Source organism: Gymnoscopelus braueri, assembly GCF_963280865.1.
Source record: "Gymnoscopelus braueri genome assembly, chromosome: 23".
NCBI lineage: Eukaryota > Metazoa > Chordata > Actinopteri > Myctophiformes > Myctophidae > Gymnoscopelus > Gymnoscopelus braueri.
The window spans coordinates 18,118,373-18,146,337 of record NC_137625.1 but is presented as its reverse complement, the minus strand read 5'-3'; the positions used below and the strand labels follow the sequence as shown (position 1 = coordinate 18,146,337).

General features: G+C 39.0%; 2 protein-coding genes across 3 annotated transcripts in view; one reads left to right on the top strand and one right to left on the bottom strand.

The window, feature by feature from the left end:
* The window catches only part of cpm (carboxypeptidase M), a 24,251-nt gene extending 23,580 nt beyond the window's left edge, over positions 1-671 (top strand). The window contains exon 10 of the mRNA XM_080421372.1: positions 108-671. Within this exon, the coding sequence (XP_080277498.1) occupies positions 108-341 (234 nt within the window). The 3' untranslated portion in view covers positions 342-671. The remainder of the gene's footprint in view (positions 1-107) is intronic.
* Positions 672-9,306: 8,635 nt separating this feature from the next.
* mdm2 (MDM2 proto-oncogene) lies at positions 9,307-25,455 on the bottom strand. 2 transcript variants are annotated; one of them, XM_080421596.1, is made up of 14 exons: positions 25,383-25,455; positions 21,939-22,072; positions 19,806-19,880; positions 19,533-19,666; positions 18,887-18,936; positions 18,708-18,776; positions 18,535-18,618; positions 18,387-18,451; positions 18,106-18,172; positions 17,080-17,267; positions 16,280-16,387; positions 15,931-15,993; positions 12,039-12,228; positions 9,307-9,819 (listed from the first exon to the last, which is right to left on the bottom strand). In XM_080421596.1, the coding sequence occupies exons 2-14, from the start codon at positions 22,053-22,055 to the stop codon at positions 9,440-9,442; spliced, it is 1,590 nt and encodes a 529-aa protein (XP_080277722.1). In that variant the 5' UTR covers positions 22,056-22,072; positions 25,383-25,455; the 3' UTR covers positions 9,307-9,439. The 2 variants fall into 2 exon arrangements, with proteins under 2 accessions (XP_080277722.1, XP_080277723.1); XM_080421597.1 differs by lacking the exon at positions 25,383-25,455 and adding an exon at positions 22,688-23,770.
* Positions 25,456-27,965: the final 2,510 nt, after the last annotated feature.

Sequence of the window (27,965 nt, the reverse complement as noted above, 5' to 3'; positions counted from 1 at the left end):
AAACACTGAGGGTTTTACAGGGTAGATTGGGGGTCCCAGATATTAAAAAGAAAATCGTACCCTTCAAATGAAAAAGGTTGAGAATCACTGTTGTATTTGATCGACAGGTGTCATATCCTGGACATGATGTTCTGAGAGAGACGCTGTCCGTTCCCTACGATCCTGACGCCTACTCTGCCCTCGTCCACCACTTCCAGTTACGGAAGGCAGCAAGCCACGCCCCCTCGCCCGGCCTAAGCCCCACCCCACTCCCTTGGACACCCTTGTACGGGCGTGGGGCCATGTCTATGCCCCACCTACTCTGGGTTGTGGGGGTTTGGTTTGGGGTGGGGCTAATTTAAATCTTCGCTAAGGACGCTAACGGCCGGGACACCTCAGAAGACAAAACAACAAATATATAACGAGACAAGCATATTAAGTATACTACTGTGTGTATTACTTTGTATTTATCCTTCAGAGCAGTGGTTCTCGACCTGTGGGTCGGTACATGATTTTGGGGGGGGGGTCCCCAGATGACAGTGAAGTGACAATATAAGGACTTTTAAGACTTTTTTTAATACCTCTACAAAAAAGAAAGAAAGAAAAGAAAAAAGACTGTTACTGCATCAAAAGTAATCAACAAACTATACTATAAACCATTGGCCAAATTGTCAAATAATATAAGAAAGATACCAAAACTGTGAAAATAGCAGATCTACAAGCTCACACGCGAGGTGTTGTGAGCTTGTAGATCTGCTATTTTCACAATATTTATCTGTGGAACGAAGTCAAACAAAATGGGGGGTCCCCAGTTCAAATAGGATTATTTTGGGGGGTCACAGCCTGAAAAGGTTGAGAGCCACTGCTTCAGAGAACGACACTGTCCGTCCCGCAGCAGTCTGGACGCACGCATGCACTTTCACAAAAGGGAGGAGCCTCGCCTGCCACGCGGAGCCAGCGGAGCCTCCCTATTGGTTCATCAATCCGCCTGCCTCAGTGTGCCGGTTCTGCCCTCTGCCCTCTGCCCACCGACACTCACACATTTGAAGAAGACTTTAACTCTGGTATATCATAGACTTCAGCGCCTATGTTTAGATACACAGTTGTCAAACAGAGATGCTACGCGCTTGCTTGACTACAAGCGCCCGCCCCTCTGCACTCTGATTGGCTGGGGAAATAAATGCATGTGTCCCAGGAAGGTTGCCTCCTTTGTTTAAGCGTTGGACGTCATGGCATGGGCCAAGCTCTGCTGAACAAAGCTATGGGACAATAAATATGAGATCCAGACTGTACTATACTATTATGGGATGTGTTTAGAACAGTGAACTGAACATGTCTTATTGCAGGTTTATTTTTTGTATACGCTATATTTTATTCTACGTTTTCTTGCTCTATTTGCACAAACAAGCCAAATTGTGTTTTTCTTCTTGCAAATTGTGTTTTTGTACAGTAATTTTTAATATTTGTATACCAACTCCAATGATGTAAGATGCGTTTCCTTTGTAAATGTTTTCACGAGCTGATTCTCTGTACAATGATAAGGTTTCTATAAACATTCATGTTGTACCTCTGACAGACACACTGTTGTTGAATAATGATAAAGCAAATGTTACAATTCAACCCCATGGTCTCTGGTGACTGGCAGATCATATACCATACATGGGCAACTGGCAGCCCGGTGGCCACATGCGGCCCCCACCTTCACTTAATCACTTAATGCGGCCCGCAGGTTAATATCGGAATACTGATATATTATTGATTTCAGCTGTTACAATTCCAAACATGCAAACATGACCCTCTTTAATTACTTCTATATTAGTAGCTTAATGACTAGTATAAAAATGCTATTGGCTTTTTTTTAATGTCCAATATATTTGTATTTAAGTTCATAAAGTTAACATAAGTATAACTAAATGCATTTGAAATTTAAAAAACTACTTTTCAGGATTCCAATAAAAAAATAGCAACAAAAACTAATTGGGATTCCAATTCAAAAATAGCAAAAATAGCAGATCTACAAGCTCAAAACGCATCACACTTGTAGATAAGCTGTTTTTGCTACTTTTGTGTGACATAGAATGGCGAAAGAAGTTAAAATACAGAGATAAGAGGTGTCTGCCTTACAGTATTATGCAATGTGGCCCTCTGGAGTGAGTGTGGAAATATAGTGGCCCTCTCCATCATCAAAGTTGCATCACCCCTGTCATATACCAACCCTCCACTCTGCCAACCTTCCACCCTCTCAGGGTTCTATAAAAATGTAAAAGAACACCCAAATCCTACATATTTAGTTGTCAGCAATCTACCTCTGTGGTCTAGGGATGTGTCTAGTGATGGACTGTGTATATACTCAAGTATTCAAAAGTACAAATTATTTTCTTTTTAATATCAATGCATTGTGGTTTTGAAATTTAGAACATGGAGGAAAAAAATGTATAGTTAAACCTAGAAAAGTGTGCTCCTCGGAACACAGGTCTCTGCCAGGCCGGGTTGCCTACCCAGGGGCTGCAAACTTTGGAAGGCAGTCATAGCCACAATCTAACTTAAACATCTTGATCACATGACCCCAGTGATAATGTGTACCGGGGCAAAATCTTTAGGAGTTGTAGCAAAATGTGTGTTTTGAAGATATTTTTTAGTGTACGACAGGGAAGTACCATAGGAAACTCCATAGATGACAGGGAAGCACCATAGAAGACAGGGAAGCACCATAGAAAGCACCATATATGACAGGGAAGCACCATAGAAAGCACCATATATGACAGGGAAGCACCATAGAAAGCACCATATATGACAGGGAAGGGTAAGTTCCCTGTCATATATGGGAAGGGTAAGTTGCGAAATGTGCGTATTATGCGATGCGATGCGCATATTATGCGATGCGATGCGGCCTTTTTGAAAAAACTTTACCCCCGTATAATTATGCGCCATTTTGCTGATTATGCGGTAAATTCTGCGATCGCATAAACGCATTTTTCTGGAGGGTCTAATATAGTTACATGTAAAAGTCCGGAATTAAAAATTGAGTAAAAGTACAAAAGTATTGGTATCAAAATGTACTTAAAAGTACCAAAAGTAAAAGTACTAAAATTTTTGAAAATAGCAGATCTACAAGCTCACAACGCGTTGTGAGCTTGTAGATCGGCTATTTTCAAATAGCCTAGGTATAAAATAGGGCTAAATAGTATGTTTTATAATGTAATAATTTATATCTGAAAAGTAACTAAAGTTTTCAAATAATTGTAGTGGAGAAAAAGTACAATATTTGCCTCTGAGATGTAGTGGGGTAGAAGTAAAAGTATAGACAATTGGAAATAGTCCAGGAGAGTAAAAGTACCTCAAAATTGTACTTACAGTACTTGAGTAAATGTTACTTTACACCACCGCAAATGTGCAATAATTAATCTTCTTAGCTGACACAGAGACGTATCAAATCATGAACATACTGTACAAGAATGACTCATTTATATGCATGCAACGTACACCAATGATGACTAGTGTTTATCAAGCATGTGTTCCAACCAAGGCTACAGTATGTAAATAAGGAGAGCCTGAGGACAGCATATTATGTCACTTTCTTAGTCCTGGCCAGTGGACCATCTTTGAAAAGTATAATTTAACTCTTTAATATTATTTCACAATTAGTCTACCTAGTTAGTTTTACATATGTCGTATCAACCTTCAGCTTCCCCTAGAGGGCAGTAAAAGTTTGTCTCTAAATTCTCATCGTTCAAAAACTGAACTCCATGAAGTTGTTTTCATTGAATTAACTTTATTTTCCATTGTAGAATAATTAAGTAAGTAAGTAAGTAAAGACTTATAAATGTATTTCAGCAATTTAATTCACTTATACAATACAGGTAATATTAGCACAACATTGACAAATTCTGGTTGAATATGGCATTTTACAGTATCATTCAAATGTTTAACTTTAATTGTGAGCCAAACAATATGGGGAACAGAATTTCACTCTTAATCTCTTGGCAGTCAGTAATTACTTTATATTCAAAAATGCAAATACAATTCTAGCGTTAAACTGTATATATCTATAAACAACCCATTAGCTATATATAGCTAATGGGTTGTTTATAGATGTAGATGTTTCCAGAAATGTTGTAAATAAGCTTCAATTTCATTTCATCCCTGGATTTCATTTCATCCCTGGACCTCACTAACTACCAAACCCTCATAGAATTTAGTTTGTACCTACCATCTGCATTAACTTGTCCACCTGCTGTTGATCTGAGCTGTTGTTCTCAAACACATGGACCCTGTTACCACACTGCTCAACTGTTACCACACTGCTCAACTATCTTCTTCAGATGAGGGTTAGTGCCATGCACAAATTCTTCCAGGGTCATGTTTTGACTTTCTAGTTCTTGCCCACGAGTAAAGAGAATAATTGTTTTCTCTCCAATTTTCTGGTCTAAAGCTTTTTCCAACTTGTCCAGAATGTTTCTCTCACCATCTGTGAATCTGCCCACCTGCATCACCAGTAAATACACACAAGATCCTGATTTCATCACATATTCCTTTGGTGTTAAGTACTTGAGATATTGTTACTTTACTGGAGTATCTCCAATTTTCAATACTTTTACTTCTACTCCGCTACATCCATTCCAGAGGCAAATATTGTATTTGACAACTTTAGTTACTAGTTAGTTATGTGGATTTTGATTATTATTACAAAACCACTTCAACCCTATATACATTACAAGTACAGATCCTGTACAGTTACACGGTTTAAACCAGTTGAATTAAAGGTAATTCAATGTTTGTTACGTCCCCATTCACTGCTGTTTCAAATGGTAGCAAGTCCAGACCTGCTCTGTTGCCCCTGGTGGTTGAAATCTGAAGCGTTCCTGAATGGCTGGGGAGGAAAAGAGGGACAGACCGACAGACCGACCGACAGACAAAGCCTCCTGTAGGCCGACCCCCTGGGTCTGGCAAAAAAATGTGCCACACAGATACAAAACAAACCAATAAAAAAATACAAACATCATGTTATCCACAGCAACATGGTGATACTAATAATACATGTCATAGTGCAGTGTTGTTCAACCAGCAACCATGGAGGGTCTAATGCAGGGGTCTTCAACAGGGGGTCCGGGACCCCTAGGGAGTCCTCACAGTTACTACAGGGGGCACTTCAACCCTAGCATCCCTATTCTGAGGGGAACATTAGCCGAAATACAAGCTCACAACGGCGATTGAATGGATGAGTTGGATTGCGATCAGTTCGATTGATAAAATAGCCGATGTGCAAGTTTGTGACTCATTGTGAGCTTGTAGATTAGTTTGTGACTCATTGTGAGCTTGTAGATCAGCTACTTTCTAAATTTTTGCGTTATACCATTGTACGGCAAAGTATAAAATAGGGCTGGGGTTAATCTAATTGATTTGATCAATTAGACAAAAAGTCAATTAGAATTTGTTGATATAAAAAATATAAAAAGATATATAAATGCTTTGAAAAGAATGTATAGTTGCAGCCCTAGTTTGAAGTGTCTGCTGTTGATTGTATTGGAATCTTGTCATTTAAAGTATACTTGATTGAAAAGCTGCACAATGTGTCCAAAGAATTAGTGCACTTACAAATGCCCATGTTTACTTATTATGTGGTTTTGTTCAAGGAGGTCATAAAAAAAAGGATTTGGAACGAAATAAAGCCTGTGAAAAATGGGAGTATATAGTACACAGCAGTGGTTCTCAAACCTTTTCATGTCAAGGACCCCCAAAATTAAATGTATTTGGCCGTGGACCACCATCTCAAATATTTTGTTCCAGGGACCCCCAGAAGCAAAGATTTGAGATACAAATGTTCGCTTAAATATATATATATATTCAATGGTTTGCACAAATTGTCACAAGGTTAAAAAAGGTTAAAATTATTGTGATGCTATATTAACACATTGCTGGGGAGCCCCTGGAACCCCCCCAAGGACCCCTGGGGGTCCCCGGACCCCACTTTGAGAACCAATGGTATCCAGTCTGCAGTTAAAATGTCTGCAATTCAATATTTTTCACAGGACTTATTTTACTCCACTAAGGTTACATAAAATTGATGGAAATATTTCTGCCATGTGCCAGAGGTGCAAGATAAATGAGGGTGATTTGACTCATATGCTTTGGAACTGTCCATATTTGGTTGACTTTTATAACCACTGTTTCGGATGTCATAGAATCTGAGGTACCGTTTGACCCCAGGATCTGGATATTGGGTGATGTCAGTTTAATTCATGTGAACTTTCACAAGAAGTATTGTTTCACTTGCCAGCACGGCTGGAAAAAAATTATCCTTGTCAATTGGAAATCTGAAAATTCTCCATCACAAAAACACTGGTTGAATGAACTTTCCTCTTATTGTACTCCTGAGAAGATCCTGTACAATGTAAGGAGAAAACCCGAGACCTATAACAAAATTTGGGGCTCTTTTCTCGATGTTTTGCCTTCATTAACTCCTCTTGGTTGAGGTTGTAAGTTGCTATTACTGCAAAGTTTATTGTAGTCAATGATGTTTATTGTGCCATTCCGGGGTGGGGGGTGGGTTTGGGGGGGAGGGTTGTTTTCCGTCTTTTTGTTTTCCATTGTCTTTTTTCTTGTATTGCTGTATAAAATGTCAAATGGATGGATGTACATTGTACTCTGTCAATAAACAAATCTTTAAAAAAATGAATTTTCTGCATCTCGACATCTCCAACTACACTGGGCGTTAAGAGAGGATATATCTTACGGCTTACACATATTTTTGGTAATCCTGAACCGCTCATCATTGCCTCTTACTGAACCAGAGAGTAAGGTCTCAGTAGGATGATATTTTGTTAGTGCACTGCATGCTTAACCACATGAACCCTAAGGTCCCAATTTGTGGGCTTGTATATCTTCTATTTTTGAAAAGCCAAAGAAAATGACACAGATGCGTCCCCGGTCTTAATGGGTTACTTAAGTGGTTAAAATACAGAGAAGTACACCATAGGAACATTCGCTCACAGGTGAGTAGGACATTCATATAATATGGTTACAAGGTTTCAGCCCGACAGCAACGAACAGCAGAAAACCCTCTTTCACAGAGCGACATGGTGCAATGTACAATTTAATTCTGTACAAAACGACTGTATATTGAATATAACTACTTATATTCCCCTTGCAAAAGCACCGCTGACAACGACAATCAATGTTTAAAACGTTAAACCGTGGGCTGTTTGTTTTTCCGGTTCAGGTTCAAAACATGGCAGGCTGATTAACAAAGCAACTACAGCTAATACAATTAACCCAATCAATCCGGGAACGCATCCGTGTCATTTTTAGATTTCTTTGGCTATTCAAAAATAGCAGATATACAAGCTCATACGCCTTGTAGATCTGCCGTTTTCAAAGTGCTCAATCCTATGCAATGAATGCTTCCGTTAAAATCCAATAAACAAATGTTTTAAAACCATTGTGCTTGAGTTTAAGTAGGCTACTGGAGTAGGCTACTTGCTTAAAAGTAAGTATTCAAAAGTACAAATTACAACATATTTTCTAGAACTTTTCACAATATTTGAAATGGGGCTTTAGTGATTGATTCATAATGAACTTTATCCCTTCCAGTGTGAAATGTAGTGCAATGAAAGTATAAAAAAATTGAAATACTGCAGATACTCAAAAATGGACTGAAGTACAGCACTCGGGTAAATGTACTCCCTATATTAACACTACCTTACGAAAGCTCTCCCTTCCGAAAATAATATATTATTGTACCGTGCCTGGGGAGTTGTCACCATTATGACTTTACCTAAATGTTTCTTGTATTTAACAAGACACCAAAAATATCCCTTACGGGATTATAGACACCAAAAACATCAAACAATATTTGATTAATACCCCAAAACAAAACACATATCACACATGTTTTCTTTGTCCGTTTGTCCCATGCTTTCTCTAAATATTCTGCAAGTGCGGATATCTTATCTTCAAAAGTCTATGCAAGTCTCTCTGCATCACTTAACCATACTGAATCAAGGTTTTTGCACCCATTAATTATTTTTTGGCCGCAGCTCATGATATAAAGGGCAGTGGAAAATAAAATGTAACTCATTCTCATATTATCTGACACAGTAGGTGCACATCTTCTCTGTTCTTCTATTACTCTATTATTATTACTGCCAGTCTCAAGGTGCAATTTTATTTACAGAATAAATATATTCAGTTAGACATTTGGAACTTGAATTCTTTTATTTTTTGTAAAGCTCTGAACTTCTGAACGGTCTTAGAATATAGATATTTCTCTATAGCCATAAATTAAAAAAAATCTTCAAAAAAACAAATTTACATTTAAACATGTACAAACTACAGGCTGGGCCGATATGGAAATAAACTTTTTCTTAAAACGTTTGAGAGCCACCGGTATGGTCATTGTATAGCAGACATTGTGATGAAACCGCTTCTGGAACAGATTCGTAAAAAAATAATTGGCTATTCTAAATGAAAAAAAAAATGCTTCTGCTGGTACTTTGGGGAAGGCCAGTGGTATGGTTTATCCTGAATGCTTTTGCAGCAAAATGGGATTCATCTGTGATAAAAAATTTTATATATATATAGTGGCAAAAGGAATGTAAAAATATTGTAATATAAATGTTGTATTGTGAATACATTTTATTTTCAAATTTTTCAAAGAAAAAAAGCAAAAATAGCCAATCTACAAGCCGATCTACAGGCTCACAACGTGTCGCAGCGACACGTTGTGAGCTTGTAGATCGGCTATTTTCACATTTTTTTACCATTTCAGGAAGAATTAAAAAAAATAATGGCCTAAGTGATTAAACCCCCAGGGAAAAAAACCCAAAATATCTCAAATCCCGGATGATCTCTCTTGAAACGAACGTCTCATATCAAGGTATCGATAAACTCGATAATTGCCCAGCCCAATTCAAAAACAACTGTCAAAAAACAGTTAACAAACAAAAAACTGCAAAAACAGTCGAACATTTTTAACCCTCCTACCAGGAGTTCTCCTTCAGCAGGGGCCAGTTGCACCACCTCACACTAAGTTCAAATTTAGCCTAGTTATAGCTTAAACACATTCAATCCGGGAAAGTATCTGTGTCATTTTAGATTTCTTTGGCTATTCAAAAATAGTAGATATACAAGCTCATAGCGCGGCACCGAGTGCCGCGCTATGAGCTTGTAGATCTGCTACTTTTTGAAAAATCGTGAAAATGAGTGCAAATCTTTGAATACGTATTTTAAGATTTGCAAAAATTTCACATAAAAAACTAAAAAATAGCAGATCTACAAGCTCATAGCGCGGCACTCGGTGCCGCGCTATGAGCTTGTATATCTGCTATTTTTTGAATAGCCAAAGAAACCTAAAAATGACAGATACTTTCCCGGCTAAATGGGTTAAATGGCTTTTTTAAGCTATAACTAGGCTAGGTTTGAACTTAGTGTGAGGTGGTGCAACTGGCCCCTAGGTGAGCGATCAACAAAAGAAGGTTTTGACCACAGCCTGTATCGGCTCCCGGCACACCGGGCACACTTTGTTGCGCCTCATCAGCTTTCTGGCACACTTGAAGCAGGACATCAGGTGTCCGGTCTTGCCGTGGACTATGCAGCCGTTTTTGGGCCCCGACTGGCAGATCACGCACAGGTCCAGGCCCGGGTCTGCGGCCGGAGGATGGACGGAGGAAGACGGCGCACAGACAGCAGGGGGGGAGGGGTTCTGAGAAGAGGGAGGAGAGACGGTAGAGGCCTGGGAGTAGGTGGGAGGGATAGAGGTCTGTGACAACTCCTGGGAGGAGAGACAGGGCGATGGAGTGGTTCTCCTCCCGTCAGGGACGTCGATCCCATCTTCCTCGACTCCTAGATGAGAAATTATTACCTTTTTTAGTTTGTTTCTAGTTAATACAAAAAAATGGCAGATCTAAAATCTGCGGGGGGGGGAATATTGTTAAATAACAAAAATTTGAATCATTGTGACATTTGTTGGCACACATCTTCACTTATGGGGGTCCCTGGCTTAAAATCTTTTCAGATGGGGGTCTGCAGCCAAATGCATATCAATTTGGGGGTCCTTGACATGCAAATGTTTGAGAACCACTGGATTAGAACAGTCGTTTTACATTTCAAGGACTCTAACTCAGAAAGTACAAATGGACCCGCCACTGAGTTACAGGCCTGCAACGGTCCATTTAGAACAGTCCTCAAGGAACCCAAAGGGTCCCTGGACCCCACTTATTGAGAACCACTGGTTTAGAATAAAAGCATTATGCCCCGGGGTTTAGGCTTATCCCAATCTAGGGAACCCATTTGGTAAAAGAAATGTGTTAGCAGAATCTGTCTTGAGAGATTGGGCGTATCCTATCAGGACACAACCTCCTGCCTTAGCCACTTTCAACCTAGCATCCCTACTTAAAAACATTCACAAAATATTGCTTAAATAGCAGATTTTTTTTGTCATGTGACACCATCGTACGACTAAGTGTAAACTAGAGTTTACTGTGTTTACATGATCCCATTTGATTGAAACCCATTAGCTGCATGTTACCCTCTACTAAGCTTATCACACAAGTACAAGTACAGTAGCTTGCCAGCATGAGTGGTGTTTCATGTCACGAGAGCCAATCACAAACGTCCAAAAACATGAGGCACAGTGAAAGTCTTCAGTTTTGCCAATGTTGTTCTTGACTTTTTATACTTCTAGGTGACAAAGGAGACAAGCCCGTCGCTTGTCAATTGTGACTTCACCATGAGCCAGGGGTGTCAAACTCATTTTAGTTCATGGGCCGGAGAGGGAACATGTGATTTCATACACACTATGCTCCCACGGCTTGTGTAGCCTTTGAGCTGTCATGTGTCTCTGCTATAACACATCATGATGTTTATGTCTTATGGAGAAGACTGCCTGGCAACTAAGCATTCCGGTTATGATTGGTTATAACAGATCACAGGCCACAGTCTAATTAGCAGTGGTGGACAAAGTACTCAAGTAAAGCACTCAACAAGCTTATTAATCCATTAAGACCTGAGGCCGATTCTACAAAATGTCTGTTTTTAGAATGTCTTCTTTTTTTTAAATGTATTTTACTTATGTTACTATGACAGTGGTTCTCAAACCTTTTCATGTCAAGGACCCCAAAATGTATATGTATTTGGCCACGGACCCACATCTCAAAATATTGTGTTCCAGGCCCCAGAAGCAAAGATTTGAGTTACAAATGTTTGCTTGAAAAAATATATATTCTAAGATTTGCACAAATTTTCACGATTTTTCAAAAATAGCAGATCTACAAGCTCGTAGCGCGGCACTCGGTGCCGTGCTATGAGCTTGTAGATCTGCTATTTTTTTATACATATAAGTGTAAAATAATTTACTTTTTAGCTCAAATAAAAAAAATACACAGATGCTTCTCCCGGTCTTAATGGGTTAATAAGCTGCTCTTCCCCAATGAAATGGACTGTAAATCAAATGGTACACAAAATCAATAAATCAGTTGTCTATGAATGTTATACAATACATACATATATTTTTTTATTGTAACCCGTTATTCACAGGTTTGATTCCAGTCAATAAACCCATTGAGAACACAGTGAATATCGTCGCAGTCGGGCGGAAACCTCATATGTTCACAACAGTTACTTTTCAGGAAATGAAAATATAGATCTTTAACTCTTGAGTAAAATGAAACCAAATGGATTACGGGGTCCATTTGGTTTCATTTTACGCTCTCAAGAGTTAAATAATTGTTATCTGCATTACTTAATTATTAAATAATTGTTATTTTGATCAACGTTTGTCAAAGTTATCTCTACTATGGTACCACATCAATACAGCATGGAATTGTGGACAAAATCGTATCCAACGACAACAGAATATTCTACGTCTTGGGTCTGAGAGTCTAAATCTCATCAAACGGTGGTTCCGTGGCTCAAATGCCGAATAAATAATGGGCCTTGATATGAAAAGGTTTGAAAACCACTGCAGTAGGGCATTCATTTATGGAAAAACATAGAAAGTTGAAATAGGGATACACAAGGTTTTGGCCCGACAGCGCCGATATTAAATATCATATATCAGTTACCTGGATGTTCTGCTGACGTCGATTTATCAGGTCCTGGAGAGTGTGGGTGGGGCATGGGACTGGGATTTGTACTGGGGTTAGTGCTGACGGACACCTCTGGCAGCCAATCCTGACGTAAAGACCAGCAACGATTACAATTTCTAGGCAAGGGTGGATTCAGCTCTTCACACTTAAGACATCTCCAATAGTCCTGACATTCACACACACACGCACATTCACACACAATGTGTTATAATCAGAGCCTTAACCTCTGAAAATCGACGATTTGAATAGTCAGTCGAAGACCCCCCACTGTCGACGCCAATGATTTGATTCGAGTACTCGTTTTTTTCGCCTGTTGATTTCTTCCCAATATATCATCAGTTAGCTCTGGTGTCACCCACCCAGTTAGTTTATCTATTTCCTGTAAGCAGTGTTGACTAATCATATTACAAGCTTCCAATAAAAGTGGCTCTTATTTTGTATCAGTCTAGTTTTTACATTTTCTATTAAAGCCACTGGCGCTGATCAGAAGTGAACAAAATAACCATATTTATGACATGGAAACCATGCTCTTGTGACTTAAACAATGTACAAACAAGTGCGTTCTCTTTGCTCAGAACCGACAATACTACACGCAGTCTGCAGGATTGTTGCAGTCTGCAGGATTGTTTGCCAATTAAAATAAGCTGTGATAAATGTAGTTCTATTAACGGATTAATTACTTTTAAATGCTCCAAAAATATTTAGATGATCTATTGCACTTAACTACGTACTATTTTGTCATAAAGACCTATATTTATGTATAAAACAAATAATCGAACAGTCACAATTAAAATCCCAAATCTGATTTGACCAGTTCAAGTAAGGTACAGCCCTGCTGTCTATATGATCATTTACAAATATTTAATTTCACTGCGATTCCGAGAGATCACCGAAGCGTTTTGTTTGTTTGTGTTTTAGAGAGAAAGAGAGATTATATTTAATTCAATTTCTAAAAAACATATCTAATAAATATATAAAATCACATCCAGTGTGAAGTAAGCGGTGCCTTTGATGAGTTATGGTATTACAATTATTATTTGAGTGTATGGTATTCAGGCAGTACTACTCTATATATATATAGATTTATATAAACCCATCCCATAAAATCCATATTAAAACATCCCATATTAATGCAAAAATAATCCCATAATAACAACGTAAAAACATCCCAACATCCTATAATATCAATGTAAAAACATTCCAACATCCTGTAATATCAATGTAAAAACATCCCAATATCCTATAATATCAATGTAAATTAATCCCATAATATCAATGTAAAAACATCCAAGTCCAACATCCTATAATATCAATGTAAAAACATCCAAGTCCAACATCCTATAATATCAATGTAAAAACATCCAAGTCCAACATCCTATAATATCAATGTAAAAACATCCCATCATATTAATGTCAATTAATCCCATAATATCAATGTAAAAACAATGCAAGTCCAACATCCTATAATATCAATGTAAAAACATCCCAACATCCCATAATATAAATGTAAGAACATCCACTAATAAAAGGTAAAAATGTCAATGTAAAAACATAATCTCATCCCATAAACCTGTGTGTGTGTGTGTGTGTGTGTGTGTGTGTGTGTGTGTGTGTGTGTGTGTGTGTGTGTGTGTGTGTGTGTGTGTGTGTGTGTGTGTGTGTGTGTGTAAAGCGTACACGTGTGCAGTGCTGGCCAGTGTGTTGGTCCAAATGTTTTAGTAGCGCGTGTGAGGCGTGGTGCATGCATAATTCTAGCCTACACCGGGGTGTAGGGCACTGTTCCCCTCCTACCAATTAGTAGGATTAAGGTTGGGTTAGGCTGGCATAGTTTCACTGAGGTTAAGGTTAGGATTAAGGTTAGGCATAGTTTTACTGAGGTTAAATTAGGATTAAGGTTAGGCATAGTTTCACTGAGGTTAAGGTTAGGCATAGTTTTACTGCGGTTAAATTAGGATTAAGATTAGGCATAATTTTACTGATAAGGTTACGATTAAGGTTAGTTTTAGGCACAGTTTAATTGAGGTTAAGCAAGTAGTTCGGAGAGGCTTATCGTCGGTATCAGCCGAGAACGCAGGAGTCTATCCCCATTACAATGCGCTAGACCGCTGGGAGATGATTGCTTAGGTAGAGCGCCATTCCTATAATATGAGCTCCCAGTACTTACCGTACAACTTGCCGCACCCAAGCCATGCTACTCATACGCCGAGTTGGCGGTGCAAAGGATCGAACCCATGGGATTATAGTCCAAAGGTGAGAGATCTATCGACTGAACTACCCGGACACTCAGGTTGGACACCCAGGTCACTCGGGTTCAGGTTAGGGTTATGGTTAAGCAGTTTTACTGAGTTTAAGGATAACGTTAGGCATAGCTTTACTCAGGTTATGGTTAGGATTAAGGTTAGGCATAAGGCAAAGCGACTACAGGCTAATCACAGCGCGTCCTCACCGGGTCATGGCTCAACTCTTGTGTAGAAAGGAATAACGCATGGCGCACTGTGCCTCCTGTGTGTGTTTACTTAAAGGAGTAGTTCACCCCAAAAAAAATTACTTATTTTCTATCAATCACACACCCCATGAAGCCTTGAATTCATGGAGATATTGTCATTGGTCAGTACGAGACTGAGACTCCACCGGTCATCAAATTATTGGCTCAGGAATGCGACAAACTAAAAAAGTCTGTGCAAAATTGATAGAAAATAAGTCTTTTTTTTTGTGAACTACTCCTTTAATGTAACTAGCTGCAGCTTTGTGTTGCAATCAGTCGCAGCTGTTAATGCCGTGCTCATTCATACACACAGACACACACAGTCACTTGTAGAAGCGACCTGCTCCAGGTGCAGTAAGTGATTTTCTTTTGTTGTTATAGCTGTGTTATAGCTCTATATTCTGATAGTAATCATTAGTATGGAGTGTTCGTTCAGTAACAGAAACATCTCTTCAGCTCATTAATTAACATAAAATGCATTTTCAGGGTCAGGATTACAATTGTATCCAATCAGGAGAGAGATATAAATAAATGAGCAAAAGATATTTGAACTGGAACACTATAAAATCAAATCTGATAAATGGGTACTCTCTCCTGATTGTTTATTAACTCTTTCACTGCCACACTTATTTCAGACTGTGTCGTCCCAGTGCCAGGAAAAAGGTGCATTTTCCTCCGTTTGTTTTTTAACATTGAAGTGAATGTAGCAGCAATTTTTTGGATAGCGTTATCTCCTAGTTCCTTTGAGATAACCCAATTTTTTTTTTTAAATTTTTTCAATTTAAAAAAAAAAAATATTTTCGTCTTTCCGTCATTGGCCATGATAGCCATAGAGCCATCGGACGGGAATTCCCGTTTTTGGCAGTTAAAGAGTTAAAGAGCTGTATTAGGGAGACCCCTCTTACTGAACACAATCAATAGAAATTATAATCACAATATGGAGCTTTAACTTTTTAACAAAACACTTTCTGTTAACAACAAAAATATCACTTACTCTACCTTTGATAAGAAATATATCATATCTACATTTACCCATTTAGACCTGGAACCCCATTACGTAACTATACCTTTCAAGCCGGGAACCCTTTTGGGGTTCTTGTTGCCATGTATAGTATATAGTATTTTTTTAATTAATATTTTAATATAAAAGTTTTTCAGAAAACTTAGGTGAGGATTTAGAAGGCGTTTTTAAAATGGGCCTCAGGTCTAAAAGGGTTAAGAAACATATCTAGAATAAACTATGTGCTGCATATAGATTATTGTGTTATGTTTGTATTAATAAATTATGGTTGACCATTATTATGTACCCTATCTCTGTGAGTGTGTGTGTGTGTGTGGGGTGTGAGTGTGAGTGTGAGTGTGAGCTTGCGTGAGTGCGCTTACTGCTTCTGTGATTTCGGTGTCTTCATCAGTGTCGTCATCTTCATAGATGGTCACCTCATACAACTGACAGAAACAATAATAATCAAAATAAATAATTCATATAGAACACAAGTGTCTCTTCAGAGCAGACTTAAGAGTCCAGGTGGATCATGGTGAATAGAACACACTATGATCCACCTGGACTCTTAAGATAATACAATCTAACACATTGTAACAGAACAGAGTAACAACAGAACACGATTAAAAGTATTGCTAATTCTTTAACCTAACCACTGATCATAAAGTGGTTAGTGTATTATGTGGGAAGTGTAGTGTGCAGTATGTTCTGTGTATATAACATAGTGTTTACCTGATCATCATCAGACAGTGACGTGTCGTCATCGATGTCATCATCACCATTGTCAGAGTCCATGGACTCCACTTCAAACTCCACACTGAAGTGGTCAGACCTGTTTGACTACGTACACACACACACACACACACACACACACACACACACACACTTAATGGAAATTCTCTTATACCTTTGGTGTCATGTATCTATCCTTCTATCTGTGTGCTTGTCTGTCAATAAGTCTGGAGGAACAGGTGTCACGACGTGCAGACTGTGGAAGTAGTCTTATAAGCTAAAATAGTAGGCAGTTCCTTTCTGATTAATCTATTCAATGAATTAAAGTTATTTTCCCATTTAATAAGGCTATGGGAAAGTATTAAACTAAATATTGCTACGACAAATAGCTGGGTGATGAGATCATATTTACATATTTACACTATAGAAGAATATCTCTGCTGTCGGGCAGAAACCAGCTAATTATTAACTTTTCAGGAAATGAAAAAAACAAAAACATGTTTTTAGAACACCACAACACTGCCTCATCAAAGTTGGTGACTTTATACATTGTCAGATACTTGTGTCCATATATTATCAATCACACAAATACAGCTCAAGTGGAGTATTGACCATTAATGTGTTTTTTTTCCCATCTGACTTCATAATTCTAATCAATGATGGACAAACCACCTAACTGTGTGTTACAAATTCTGATTTTTTTTTTTTCAGCGACGATATATAACAAACAATGACAAGATAATATGAATGCACTTATCGCGTGTGTGTGTGTGTGTGTGTGTGTGTGTGTGTGTACTCACTGCATAGCTGTGGGCGTCAGAAGACTGGCTGCTGTGTCGGACTCGGTCCTGTCCGTTCCTCAAGTCCGCGATCACATACCAGGACAGACTGTTGTCGAATGTCAAGGAGTAACTGTCGGCTCTCCTTCTCTTCCTTTCACTCTCTTCGTCATCCTCTTCCTCTTCGTCACCGTCACCGTGAGATGGACCTGATGAACACATCAACACTTGAATGAATATCGTTTCTGTTGGGTGGAAACCTTGCACTGCTTATCCAAAAACGTTACTTTTGAGGAAATGGGGAAAAAAATAAACCCGTGTTCCAATTAATACAATGTAGTTACTATTTAGTCACAAGCTCTTGTTAACACGTTTCAATGGTTAAATATTCATAAAACCCACAAAACTCTTTCAAGAGTAGCAAAAAGTGCCGATCTACGAGCTCACAACCCATCACGTTGTGAGCTTCTACATCGGCTATTTTTAATACTTTTGGGTGAGACCATTTTTTTGGGGCTCAGGGCACCCCTTTAAATAACGTTTTCATAAACGGCACCCCTGAATTACATTGCTACTTCAAATAGCTGAAATTATTACATTTATGTCATATTACGGTACGTAAATATGTAAATCTTTCCCCCCTAAGATACAGTATGTCACGAGGAAAACGTGAGGATATGCGTTTCCATTAGGACAGATCGAAAATAACGTGTTGACATCAATTTTAACCACTTGAACCCCAGCATCCCTATTCTGGGGGGAGCATTCAAGTCCGTTTAACCAAGAATAGAGGGTTTAAGTGGTTAAACTGAAGTGATATTGATACGTTCCAAATATTATGAAACTAATCTGCGGCACCCCCGGACTTGCATCACGGCACCCACTTTGAGAACCACTGCTCTAGTATGACGAAGTAATTCATTTACGTAAAAACACAAAAACTTATGGAGATACAAGGTTTCTGCCCGACAGTGACGACATGAGAATAAACCGACCTGGGTCCAGTTTAAACCCAACCTGAATGAATACTGTTGACAATAAACTGACCTGGGTCACTAGTCCTCCTTCGCCTCCTGCTGCCCGAAGTGGAATGGCTACTGTCTGCATCGGAGTCCTGGAAACACACACACGTCAAGATGTCATGTTGTGATGATTAGTGCACTTGTTGAAAGTGTACTCAGGGCAGCAGTACATATTCTGACATCTAAATGTTCTGACTAAGTAAGTGAATCTTAGATTACAGATCACAGTGTGTGTGTGTGTGTGTGTGTGTGTGTGTGTGTGTGTGTGTGTGTGTGTGTGTGTGTGTGTGTGTGTGTGTGTCTCACCTCAGGTGGTCCGTCAGGGGGTCTAGCTGGCTGACTGTGTTGTTGAGTGGCAAGACAAGAAGACTCTGACAGACAGACAGAATGTGAGGATGTGCATTTTACCTCAAAAGTTTTAAATAATAATGAGAAGAGAGGAGACAGGAGCTACCTTGAATTTTGACCTCAGGTGGTCTGTCAGGTGGTCTGTCTTGCTGACTGTAGTAGTGTTGTTGCTGCGGGGCATTGGAAGGCTCTGGCAGACAGACAGACAGAGTTAGTGGAATGTAAAAATGCACATTTAATGAAATGTTTTAAATAAAAAGGAGAGGAGACGGGAGCTACCTTGGATTTTGACTTCAGGTGGCCTGACAAGCTGACTGTGGCTGTGTTGTGGAGGGGCATTGGAAGGCTCTGACAGACAGACAGAGAGAGAGACAGTCAAGAGTTAGTAGAATGTAAGGATGCACTTCCAATTAAATGCTTTAAATAAAAACGTACAAAGAGGAGAGGACAGGAGCTACCTTGGCTTCTGACAGGCACCAGGTTCTTCGTTATCATTGTAAAAAGAGGCCTGAAAGATGATTGATCGTGATCAGAACACATCATCATGATGTCACACTGTCATGAAACAGTTACGGTCAGCAATAGAGCACATATCAGTATTTATTTAAGTTTTTGTAGTTGTATAATTGATGGAACATTATGAATAAAAATTACATTTATGTTTGGCTTTTAGCCTTCGTAAACAAAAGTTGCACAGAGCAGATATGACAAATAACACATATTTAATTACTTTATACTTTAAGAAAAAAATATAGTGGAAATAGCCTATCTATAAGCTCAAAACGCGTCGCATCGCGACGCGTTTTAAGCTTATAGATCGGCTATTTCCACTAGTTTTAATAGTTTTTTTTTAAAATGACATTAACATGGAATTGGTTATGACGATAATGCAAAAATAATTGCGATAATATCAAATAACTGCGATTAGACGATAATAATGTAATAATTGTGACAGGCCTAAGCAGATGGCATAACTTGCTGCCCATAACTGCGGTGGGATCCATAAGGTGTGAGTGTGTGTGTGTGTGTGTGTGTGTGTGTGTGTGTGTGTGTGTGTGTGTGTGTGTGTGTGTGTGTGTGTGTGTGTGTGTGTGTGTGTGTTACCCTGGTTCTTTCACAGAGAAGCTCTCCACACCAAGGACTTTCCCCAGTGCATCCTCGGAACAGTGGACAATGTGCTGCTGCGTCTGGTCATAAAGCTGCTTCTTCATTATGTACTGACCCAGATAGTACATCACCTAGAGGGAGAGGAGGAGAGGAGTTAAGCAGCTATGATATAACCTGTACAATTTGGAGTTAATTATAATTTTACTTGACTATTTCCATTTTTTGTAGCACCTTTAATCAAGTAGATAAAACGGTTGTTTGTTTCCTTACCTCTCTCATACTGAGGATATCTTTGGTAGCTCCCGCATGTTTGAGCAGAGCATTAAATTCTACCTTGGGTCGGACCTACACACACACACACACACACACACACACACACACAAAACAGTTACAGTCTATAAAGTACTTTTAATATATACACACAACCTACTCACAACACTGTTACTCTATCACCCCCAAAATTATATGTATTTGGCCGCCAACCCCCATCTCAAAATATGTTGTTCCAGGGACCCCCAGAAGCAAAGATTTGAGTTAAAAAATGTCACTTTAAAACAATATATATTCAAAGATTTGCACACATTTTCATGATTTGTCAAAAAATAGCAGATCTACAAGCTCGTAGCGCGGCACCGAGTGCCGCGCTATGAGCTTGTAGATCTGCTATTTTTTTAATAGCCAAAGTGTAAAATAATGTTTTTTTTTAGCTCAAATCAAGAAGTGACACAGATGCGTTCCAGGTCTTAATGGGTCAACTTGTAGATCTGCTACTTCAGAATTTAAATCCTGTTTTGGACATATGAGGTTTCCACCCGACATAAGACGATATCCTCCAGCCCTACAGTTTGGTTATCATGTGTACTAGTCTGTGTAAGAAGCTGTCTTGTGACAAGAATTGACCGGAGGCTGTCATTTATCTTTGTCCTTTACGATTCTGTCCCAACAGTCTGAAGAGATCATAGAACTTAAAATGCCACTGCATGCTATGCCTGGTATTTACCGTTTCGTCAGAGAACTACTTGACAACCTGTGTATATCATGTACTTCTCCCATGAGCTCATATAATGCACTTCTGTCTCCCACTCTGTTTGCCTCAACACCAAGATTGATCCAGAATGCCATGACACTCCTACAGGGTCCCCACACATTTTTAGCAATGAATTTCCAAAACTTTTCCAAAACTTTTCCAGAATATTTAGCCCAATTTCCAGGCCTATATAACAATCATTCAGCGCAATAATGTGTCTCTTACTCCTATGTAGAATGCCCAAAGATAGGCAGTGTAGCAAAAATAAAGCATAGAATATAGAATAGTACAATTTCATTCAAAGTTTCGTGCAAAATTAGGGCATAGCTCACTGGAAGACTCATTATGGCATCCGTATGACTTATTTTATTTAAATAACATATGCCATCACACAGCCCGTTCGGCGAAAAACTACTTATGTTACATATTTCGTGTAATGTTATACATGTTTTGTGTTTTGTATTAACAAAATCAATAGCCAAAAACAATGCATAGCCAAATATTTTTCCAGGACCCTTGATAAATTCCAGGACCTTTGATCAGTTCCCAAACTTTTCCAGTACTGGATTATTTTTTTTTCAATTTCAAAATATTTCCAGGAATTTCATGACCGTGGGGACCCTGCTCCTAATATAATAATAATAATCACCAATCCGCTTGGCAGGTGAGCCCAAAAGTGAATTTTACACACAATTTCATGTATACATGACCTATACACACACACACAACACAATCCTACACACAACACCGTTAACATATACACACAGCACCGTATGAACACAAACTCCCTGGACAGACAGACAGACGTGTGTATCCCATTCTCTCTGGACCATACATGGGCAACTGGCGGCCCGGGGGCCACATGCGGCCCCCACCTTCACTTACTGCGGCCCGCAGGTTAATATCGGAATAGTGACATATTATTGATTTCAGCTGTTACAATTGCAAACATGCAAACATGACCCGCTTTAATTACTTCTGTCTATATTAGTAGCTTAAAAATTCTATTGTCTTTTTTAATGTCCAATGTATTTGTATTTAACTTCATAAAGTTAACATAAGTATAACTAAATGCATTTGAAATTAAATAAAAAATGTAACTTTTCAGGATTCCATTTCAGAAATAGCAAAAGAATTATCAGGATTTCAATTCAGAAATAGCTAAAATAGCAGATCTACAAGCTCTAATTTGAGCTTGTAGATCGGCTATTTTTGCTACTTTTGTGTGACAAAGAATGGCTGACAAAAAAAGTTCAAATACGGAGACAATATGCAATGTGGCCCTCTGGAGTGAGTGTGGAAATATAGTGGCCCTCTCCATCATCAAAGTTGCCTCACCCCTGCTCTGGACGACAGACTGACAGTCAGTAACTCACCAGTTGCTTGTCTGCTTCAGTGAGTGCTTCTCTGCGGGCGTCTTCTCTACGTGCATCTTCTCTACGTGTATCTTCTCTACGTGTATCTTCTCTACGGGCATCGCTGTTAGTCGTCATTCTGCTGTTCTAATTTGCTGCAAACAAACACAAAACGAAACGTTAGCTTATCGTTGACTGCTACACTTCGTGAGTTGAATGTAGCATACATTTATTTAAGGAGATGTACATTTCACAGAGTTAAACAGTGGCACAGAATGTGGTGGGTGGTTCTCCGTATTTTGCAGGAGGACGTTTATTGACTTGGATCAGACTTGTGGACAACAAGATTATGTAATAATTGTGACAGGCCTGGGGCCAACTAATGCAGAAGAAATGACTGTCAGGAATACAGGAATAACTGTCCAGTACAGAGAGAACTTCATATCAGGAAGATAACCAAATGAAAGTCTGTGCACCAAAATGTAGTCTCGGTTGTTCCCAATAAATATATATTTTTAACTCAAAGTGAAGAAGACAGTGAGCAGGAGTGCCAACTTTCTTAAACATTACTAAAGATACAATGAAAATAAAGATTCTAGCATAGGCGTCATCAGATGAACAGACTGAACATATGTCAAGCTCTCACACAAACACGTCATTCAATTCCAAACTAAAAAAGCAACAACCCTAAACAAGCCATCAAAACAAAATACACTTAAATAATACAGTCAGTTACAGCCTTTCTATCCAAAACAAACAAGGTTTCTTACCTATAGTATGCTTAAATAAATAGATCTGATCATCACCTATACATGCTGTGTTCTGTACATAAAGTGCAGCAGTGGGAGACTGACCAAACGCTCTGCCCTTATATACTGTCTGTACTGACAAGACATGTCAGGACAGAGCACACACACACCCCTTATACAAGGATAAGTCTTAGTCACCATTAGAGATTTAGTCCAAACATACTAAATATACTATATATTACAAGTTATATAACTGTCTAACATAATACAATAGAACTGTTTAATATAATAAAACTGCATAATATATTACATTATAGTATATCATATAGCTGTCTGCTCTAGACATGTCGTGGCTAGTTTGCGATGAGTCATTACTATGTCATCAGTAGTCAGCTTATTTAAATGTTTAACCTCAGTCACAAGAACCACAAGATTTCCAAAAAATAGCAAAAAATACCTGATACTCGAAACTTTTATGACTTGCCCATAAAAAAATAGGGAGGCCAGGTAGTACTTCTACTTGGTACATAAAGTATATTTTAATGCCAATACTTTTGTACTTTTACTCAAGTAACATTTTGAACAGGCCTTTCACTTGTAAACAGAGTATGTTTATATTAAGGTATTGCTACTTTTACTTGTGTAAAATACCTGAGTACTTCTACCACCACTCACTGACAACAGACCCACGAGTGCGACACAACTACTACGATGCAGCTGGATGGACTGGGTGACTCAACTAGTGGTTACTGGAAAGTACGACACACATGCTGCGTTCACACAGAAGCTACACAAACTACCATTCATCTTCAATGGAAGCCAGCGACGTGAAGATGCAATGCGACGCCCGACGTTTGTGTAGCTGCGACAAAAATCTAGAAGGCTATACGATACGAGCAAGTGTTGTATTCCACTCACCTTCTCTCTTCACACAATTCCTGCTTCTAATGGAATTACTAACCCCGGGCTTTATAGTTTATTTTTCTGCACGCCTGATGTCAACTGACAGCGACACGTGTGAACGCAGCTGCGACACAAACGAGGAGAGAGAGAAAGATATGCCCGGGCTTGTCCTGGATATACGTTTCGCACGAGGCCGGTGTCTCGCACAGTGTTGCCAGATTTAGAGAGAAATAAGCAGCCATGTCTAGGAAAACATGCCCCAAAAAAGCGACTATTAGGCCACATTAGCACTTTAAACCTATATTTGGTTTAAAATCTTGAAATAAAATCTGGAATATTTGGAAGTTTTTTTTAAACGTTCTAGTGACACAAAACTGGTATGCGGGTCTTCCCTGGCACAAAACATTTTCAGATTAGGGTTAAGGACAAATACAAATTTTAATTTGGGGGTCCATGACATTAAAATATTTGAGAACCACTGGATTAAATCATATATCTGTTTAAATGGAAGCAAGCCCAAATAAACAACTACACTTTAGAAACATGGCCAAAGTCGCTTATAATAAGCGGACATGGCAACACTGGTCTTGCACCGAAAATAACAGATCTACAAGCTCACAGAGCGTTGCACTGTACAGGCATTGTGAGCTTGTAGATCTGCTATTTTCGTGTATTGGGACATGATGCGTAACCAAACTCAGCCTTCTGTCTCTCTGTGTCGTCTTTACGTGCACATTTTATTTTGTTATCATCTTGACTTGAAGGGAGCAGCAGTGGTGGAATTAGTACTTACATTATTTACTTAAGTAAAAATATCAATACCTCAATATAAAAATACTCTGTTACAAGTAAAAGTCCAGAATAAAATAAGTCCAGAATAAAATAAAAGGTACAAAAGTATTGGTATCAAAATGTCCTCAAATGACTCAATATGCAGAATGTCCCATTTCAGGTTTTCTAAATGAATGAAAATCTTTTGAAAATAGCAGATCTACAAGCTCATCGTGAGCTTGTAGATCGGCTATTTTCAAAAAGCCAAAGTATGGGGCTGAAGTGGTTAATGTATGTTTTGTAATAATAATCAATCTAAGTAACTAAAGTTGTTCAATATTTGTAGTGGAGTAAAAAGTATTGAAAATTGGAAATACTCCAGTAAAGTAAAAGTATTTCAAAATTGTACTAAAGTACAGTACTTGAGTACACGTACTTAGTTACTTTACACCACTGTGCTCATTGTTATATCAGGGCTTGACTTGAAGGCAGCAGGTTGATTTCTTTAACAGCCAACAAAGGACACTTTGACAGACAATAATAATAATAATAATAATAATAGACACAGACGCATTAGAGAGAGAGAGTACAATAATAAAATGTTTTTCTAAAGCATGTTCGGAGCTTTCAGTCAACTGAGCAAATTAACCCCAAAAAGCAGAACTTTTCTTCTCTCTTTAATAACGTAAAATGTGTCGAGCAAAAGTGCAACTACATCACAATTAACCAGAACTAATAAGAGTTTCAAAAGCAGACGGTTATATATCATTTGCCCAAAGAAAGAACCCCAAAAACTTTGTTTCCCCGGCGGCGGTGTGTCCGCGGTGTCTCTGCGGCCTCAGCGCGTCCCTCTCCCGGTCTCCCCACTCAGGAAAAGAGCGCTCCGCGGCCTGCTGCCATGTTCCCAGTGCAACAAAAACACCTCAGTCACGTTTTACACACGACCCGGAGCCACGCATCTCATCCGCACACACTGCAACTTTACACAAACACAATGCAATACTTTTAATAATGATATGAATATCAATAATACGACGCTTACCTCAAAACTTGTAGCTAAGGCTAGGCTAAAGGCGCGAGGCTGCTGGCTGGCTGGCTCAGGTGGTGCAGCTGTTTTGGCAGTGTTGCCAGGTGTAGAGAGAGAACCAAGCAACCAGGTCTATGAAAACAAGCCCACAAGAAGCGACTTTAGGCCACATGAGCAATTTAAATCTATATTAATCAGCTATGTGAAGATAGCCAATCTACAAGCTCACAACGTGAGCTTGTAGATCTACTATTTAAAAGAATATATATATAAATAAATAATTAGGAATATTTTTTGAAACATTTTAACAACACAAATCTTGTATGGGGGTCCCTGGCACAAATACATATTAATGTGGGACTTTGCACTTTAGAAACAAGCCCAAATAAGCACATACACTTTAGAAACAAGCCCAAAAAACCGCAACCCGCAAACTACCAATAATTTACAGCAACTTTACAGAAAAACAAGCCCATGGTCGCTTACAATAAATGGACATGGCAACGCTGTGTTTTGGTTCGAACTTAGAATCAGGATCCCAAGGATTCGCCTATGACGTCGACGTCATGCGGAAGTGTTTCAGTAAAGCGCCATAAGCGGAGTGCACTATTTCCTGATGACGTCAGAACCTTACCCTTTTATTACCCTACCACACTTTTATTTTATCAATTTCTATGTTTGTAACTGTCGCCCCCGCAACATGCATACCGCAGATGAGTGGCGGACTAAGTACTCAAATAAATGTTTTACTTTAGTAGACCCCGGCCGAGACGACGTCACACTGATAAGAACCAGTATGCGTGCAACCAGAATGCGCGCAATGAAACCCATTCTATCAGGTCTCGCTAGGACGCGCCTCACTAGCCAACACACAAAAGGGGGTTCGGGTGCGCACCCCAAAACAACAGGTTGAGAATTGATTGCGTGAAACAATCACCTGCTGTGCATCCATCCAGTCTCAATGTTGGTAAACAAATAATTGGTCTATACTGCAATGCAAATAAAAGTCCAGAGTAAAAGTACAAAAGTATTGGGATCAAAATATACTTAAAGTACTGAAAGTAGAAGTACTCATTTTGCAGAATGTCCAATTTCATTTTTTCTAAATAATGAAATAAAAATGATGAAAGAGTTCTGGAAAGGCTTTCTTAATGATGAAAATAGCCGATCTACAATCTCACAACAATATAATGCTGGTAAAGCTTGCCATTTTCAAATGGCCAAAATGTATATAGGGCTGAAGTGGTTACGTATGTTTTGTAATAAAACAACTAGTAACTAAAGTTTTCAAATAATTATTGTAGAGTAAAAAGTACAATATTTGCCTCTGAGATGTAGTGGAGTAGAAGTAAAAGTATTGAAAATTGGAAACACTCCAGTAAAGTAAAAATTCCTCCAAAGTGTACTTAAGTACAGAACTTGAGTAAATGTACTTAGTTACTTTACACCACTGGAGCCACAATATTATAAATATATGAATTATTAAGTTCAAACTTGATTTGTTATTTTAATTTACATCCAATATATATATAGTGGGTCAGTGGGTAGACTCAACACAACAAGTAGGCTACATACTAAAACTGTGAAGAAAATACACTTTAAGTTTTTTTGTTTGCTTCATTGATTGAAGTCATGTGATTGAATCATCAGTTTACTGAAACTGAAGGATTAATCTTTACTGAATGTCCTGATCAATGATACAGTCTGATGACCCTGATGCTCATCTTTGTATGTGCATGTGACTCATTTAAGTTGACAATGAAATCGTCACAATTTTTTAAATAAAAGAGGAGATACAGTGCTCCTGATATAAATAGTTAACAAATAGCCTTAAGCCTTACAAGACCACTGACACCAAATTATGTACAATGTCTTTATTTATTCTATGATCGAATATTTTCTACCTGAAACAGTGTGTGTGTGTGTGTGTGTGTGTGTGTGTGTGTGTGTGTGTGTGTGTGTGTGTGCGTGCGTGCGTGCGTGCGTGCGTGCGTGCGTGCGTGCGTGCGTGCGTGCGTGCGAGCGTGCGAGCGTGCGTGCGTGCGTGCGTGCGTGCGTGCGTGCGTGCGTGCGTGTGTATGTGTAAAGGATAACACGGGAATGTCAATTGTCTTTAAAATAGTTTACTGACACTGAGGCCAGATTGACAACAGGTGTTTCAACCATAGACACCAGTGTGTGTGTGTGTGAGTGTGAGTGTGAGTGTGAGTGTGAGTGTGAGTGTGAGTGTGTGTGTGTGTGTGTGTGTGTGTGTGTGTGTGTGTGTGTGTATGTGTGTGTGTGTCTCTCACTGTCTCTCTGTCTGTGTCTCTCTTCTCTCTCTCTCTCTCTCTCTCAGAACACTGTCTGACTGTCTGGGACCAGGGTCATGTGACCGGTGTGTGTGTGTGTGTGTGTGTGTGTGTGTGTGTGTGTGTGTGTGTGTGTGTGTGTGTGTGTGTGTGTGTGTGTGTGTGTGTGTGTGTGTGTGTGTGTGTGTGTGTGTGTGTGTTTGTTTGTGACACATGTGTAATTAAAGGTTGTGACTCACAGCACTTCCTCCTGTTACTCAGCTAACAAACATGAACACCTGAATAACATGTCAGGACATGAACCAAC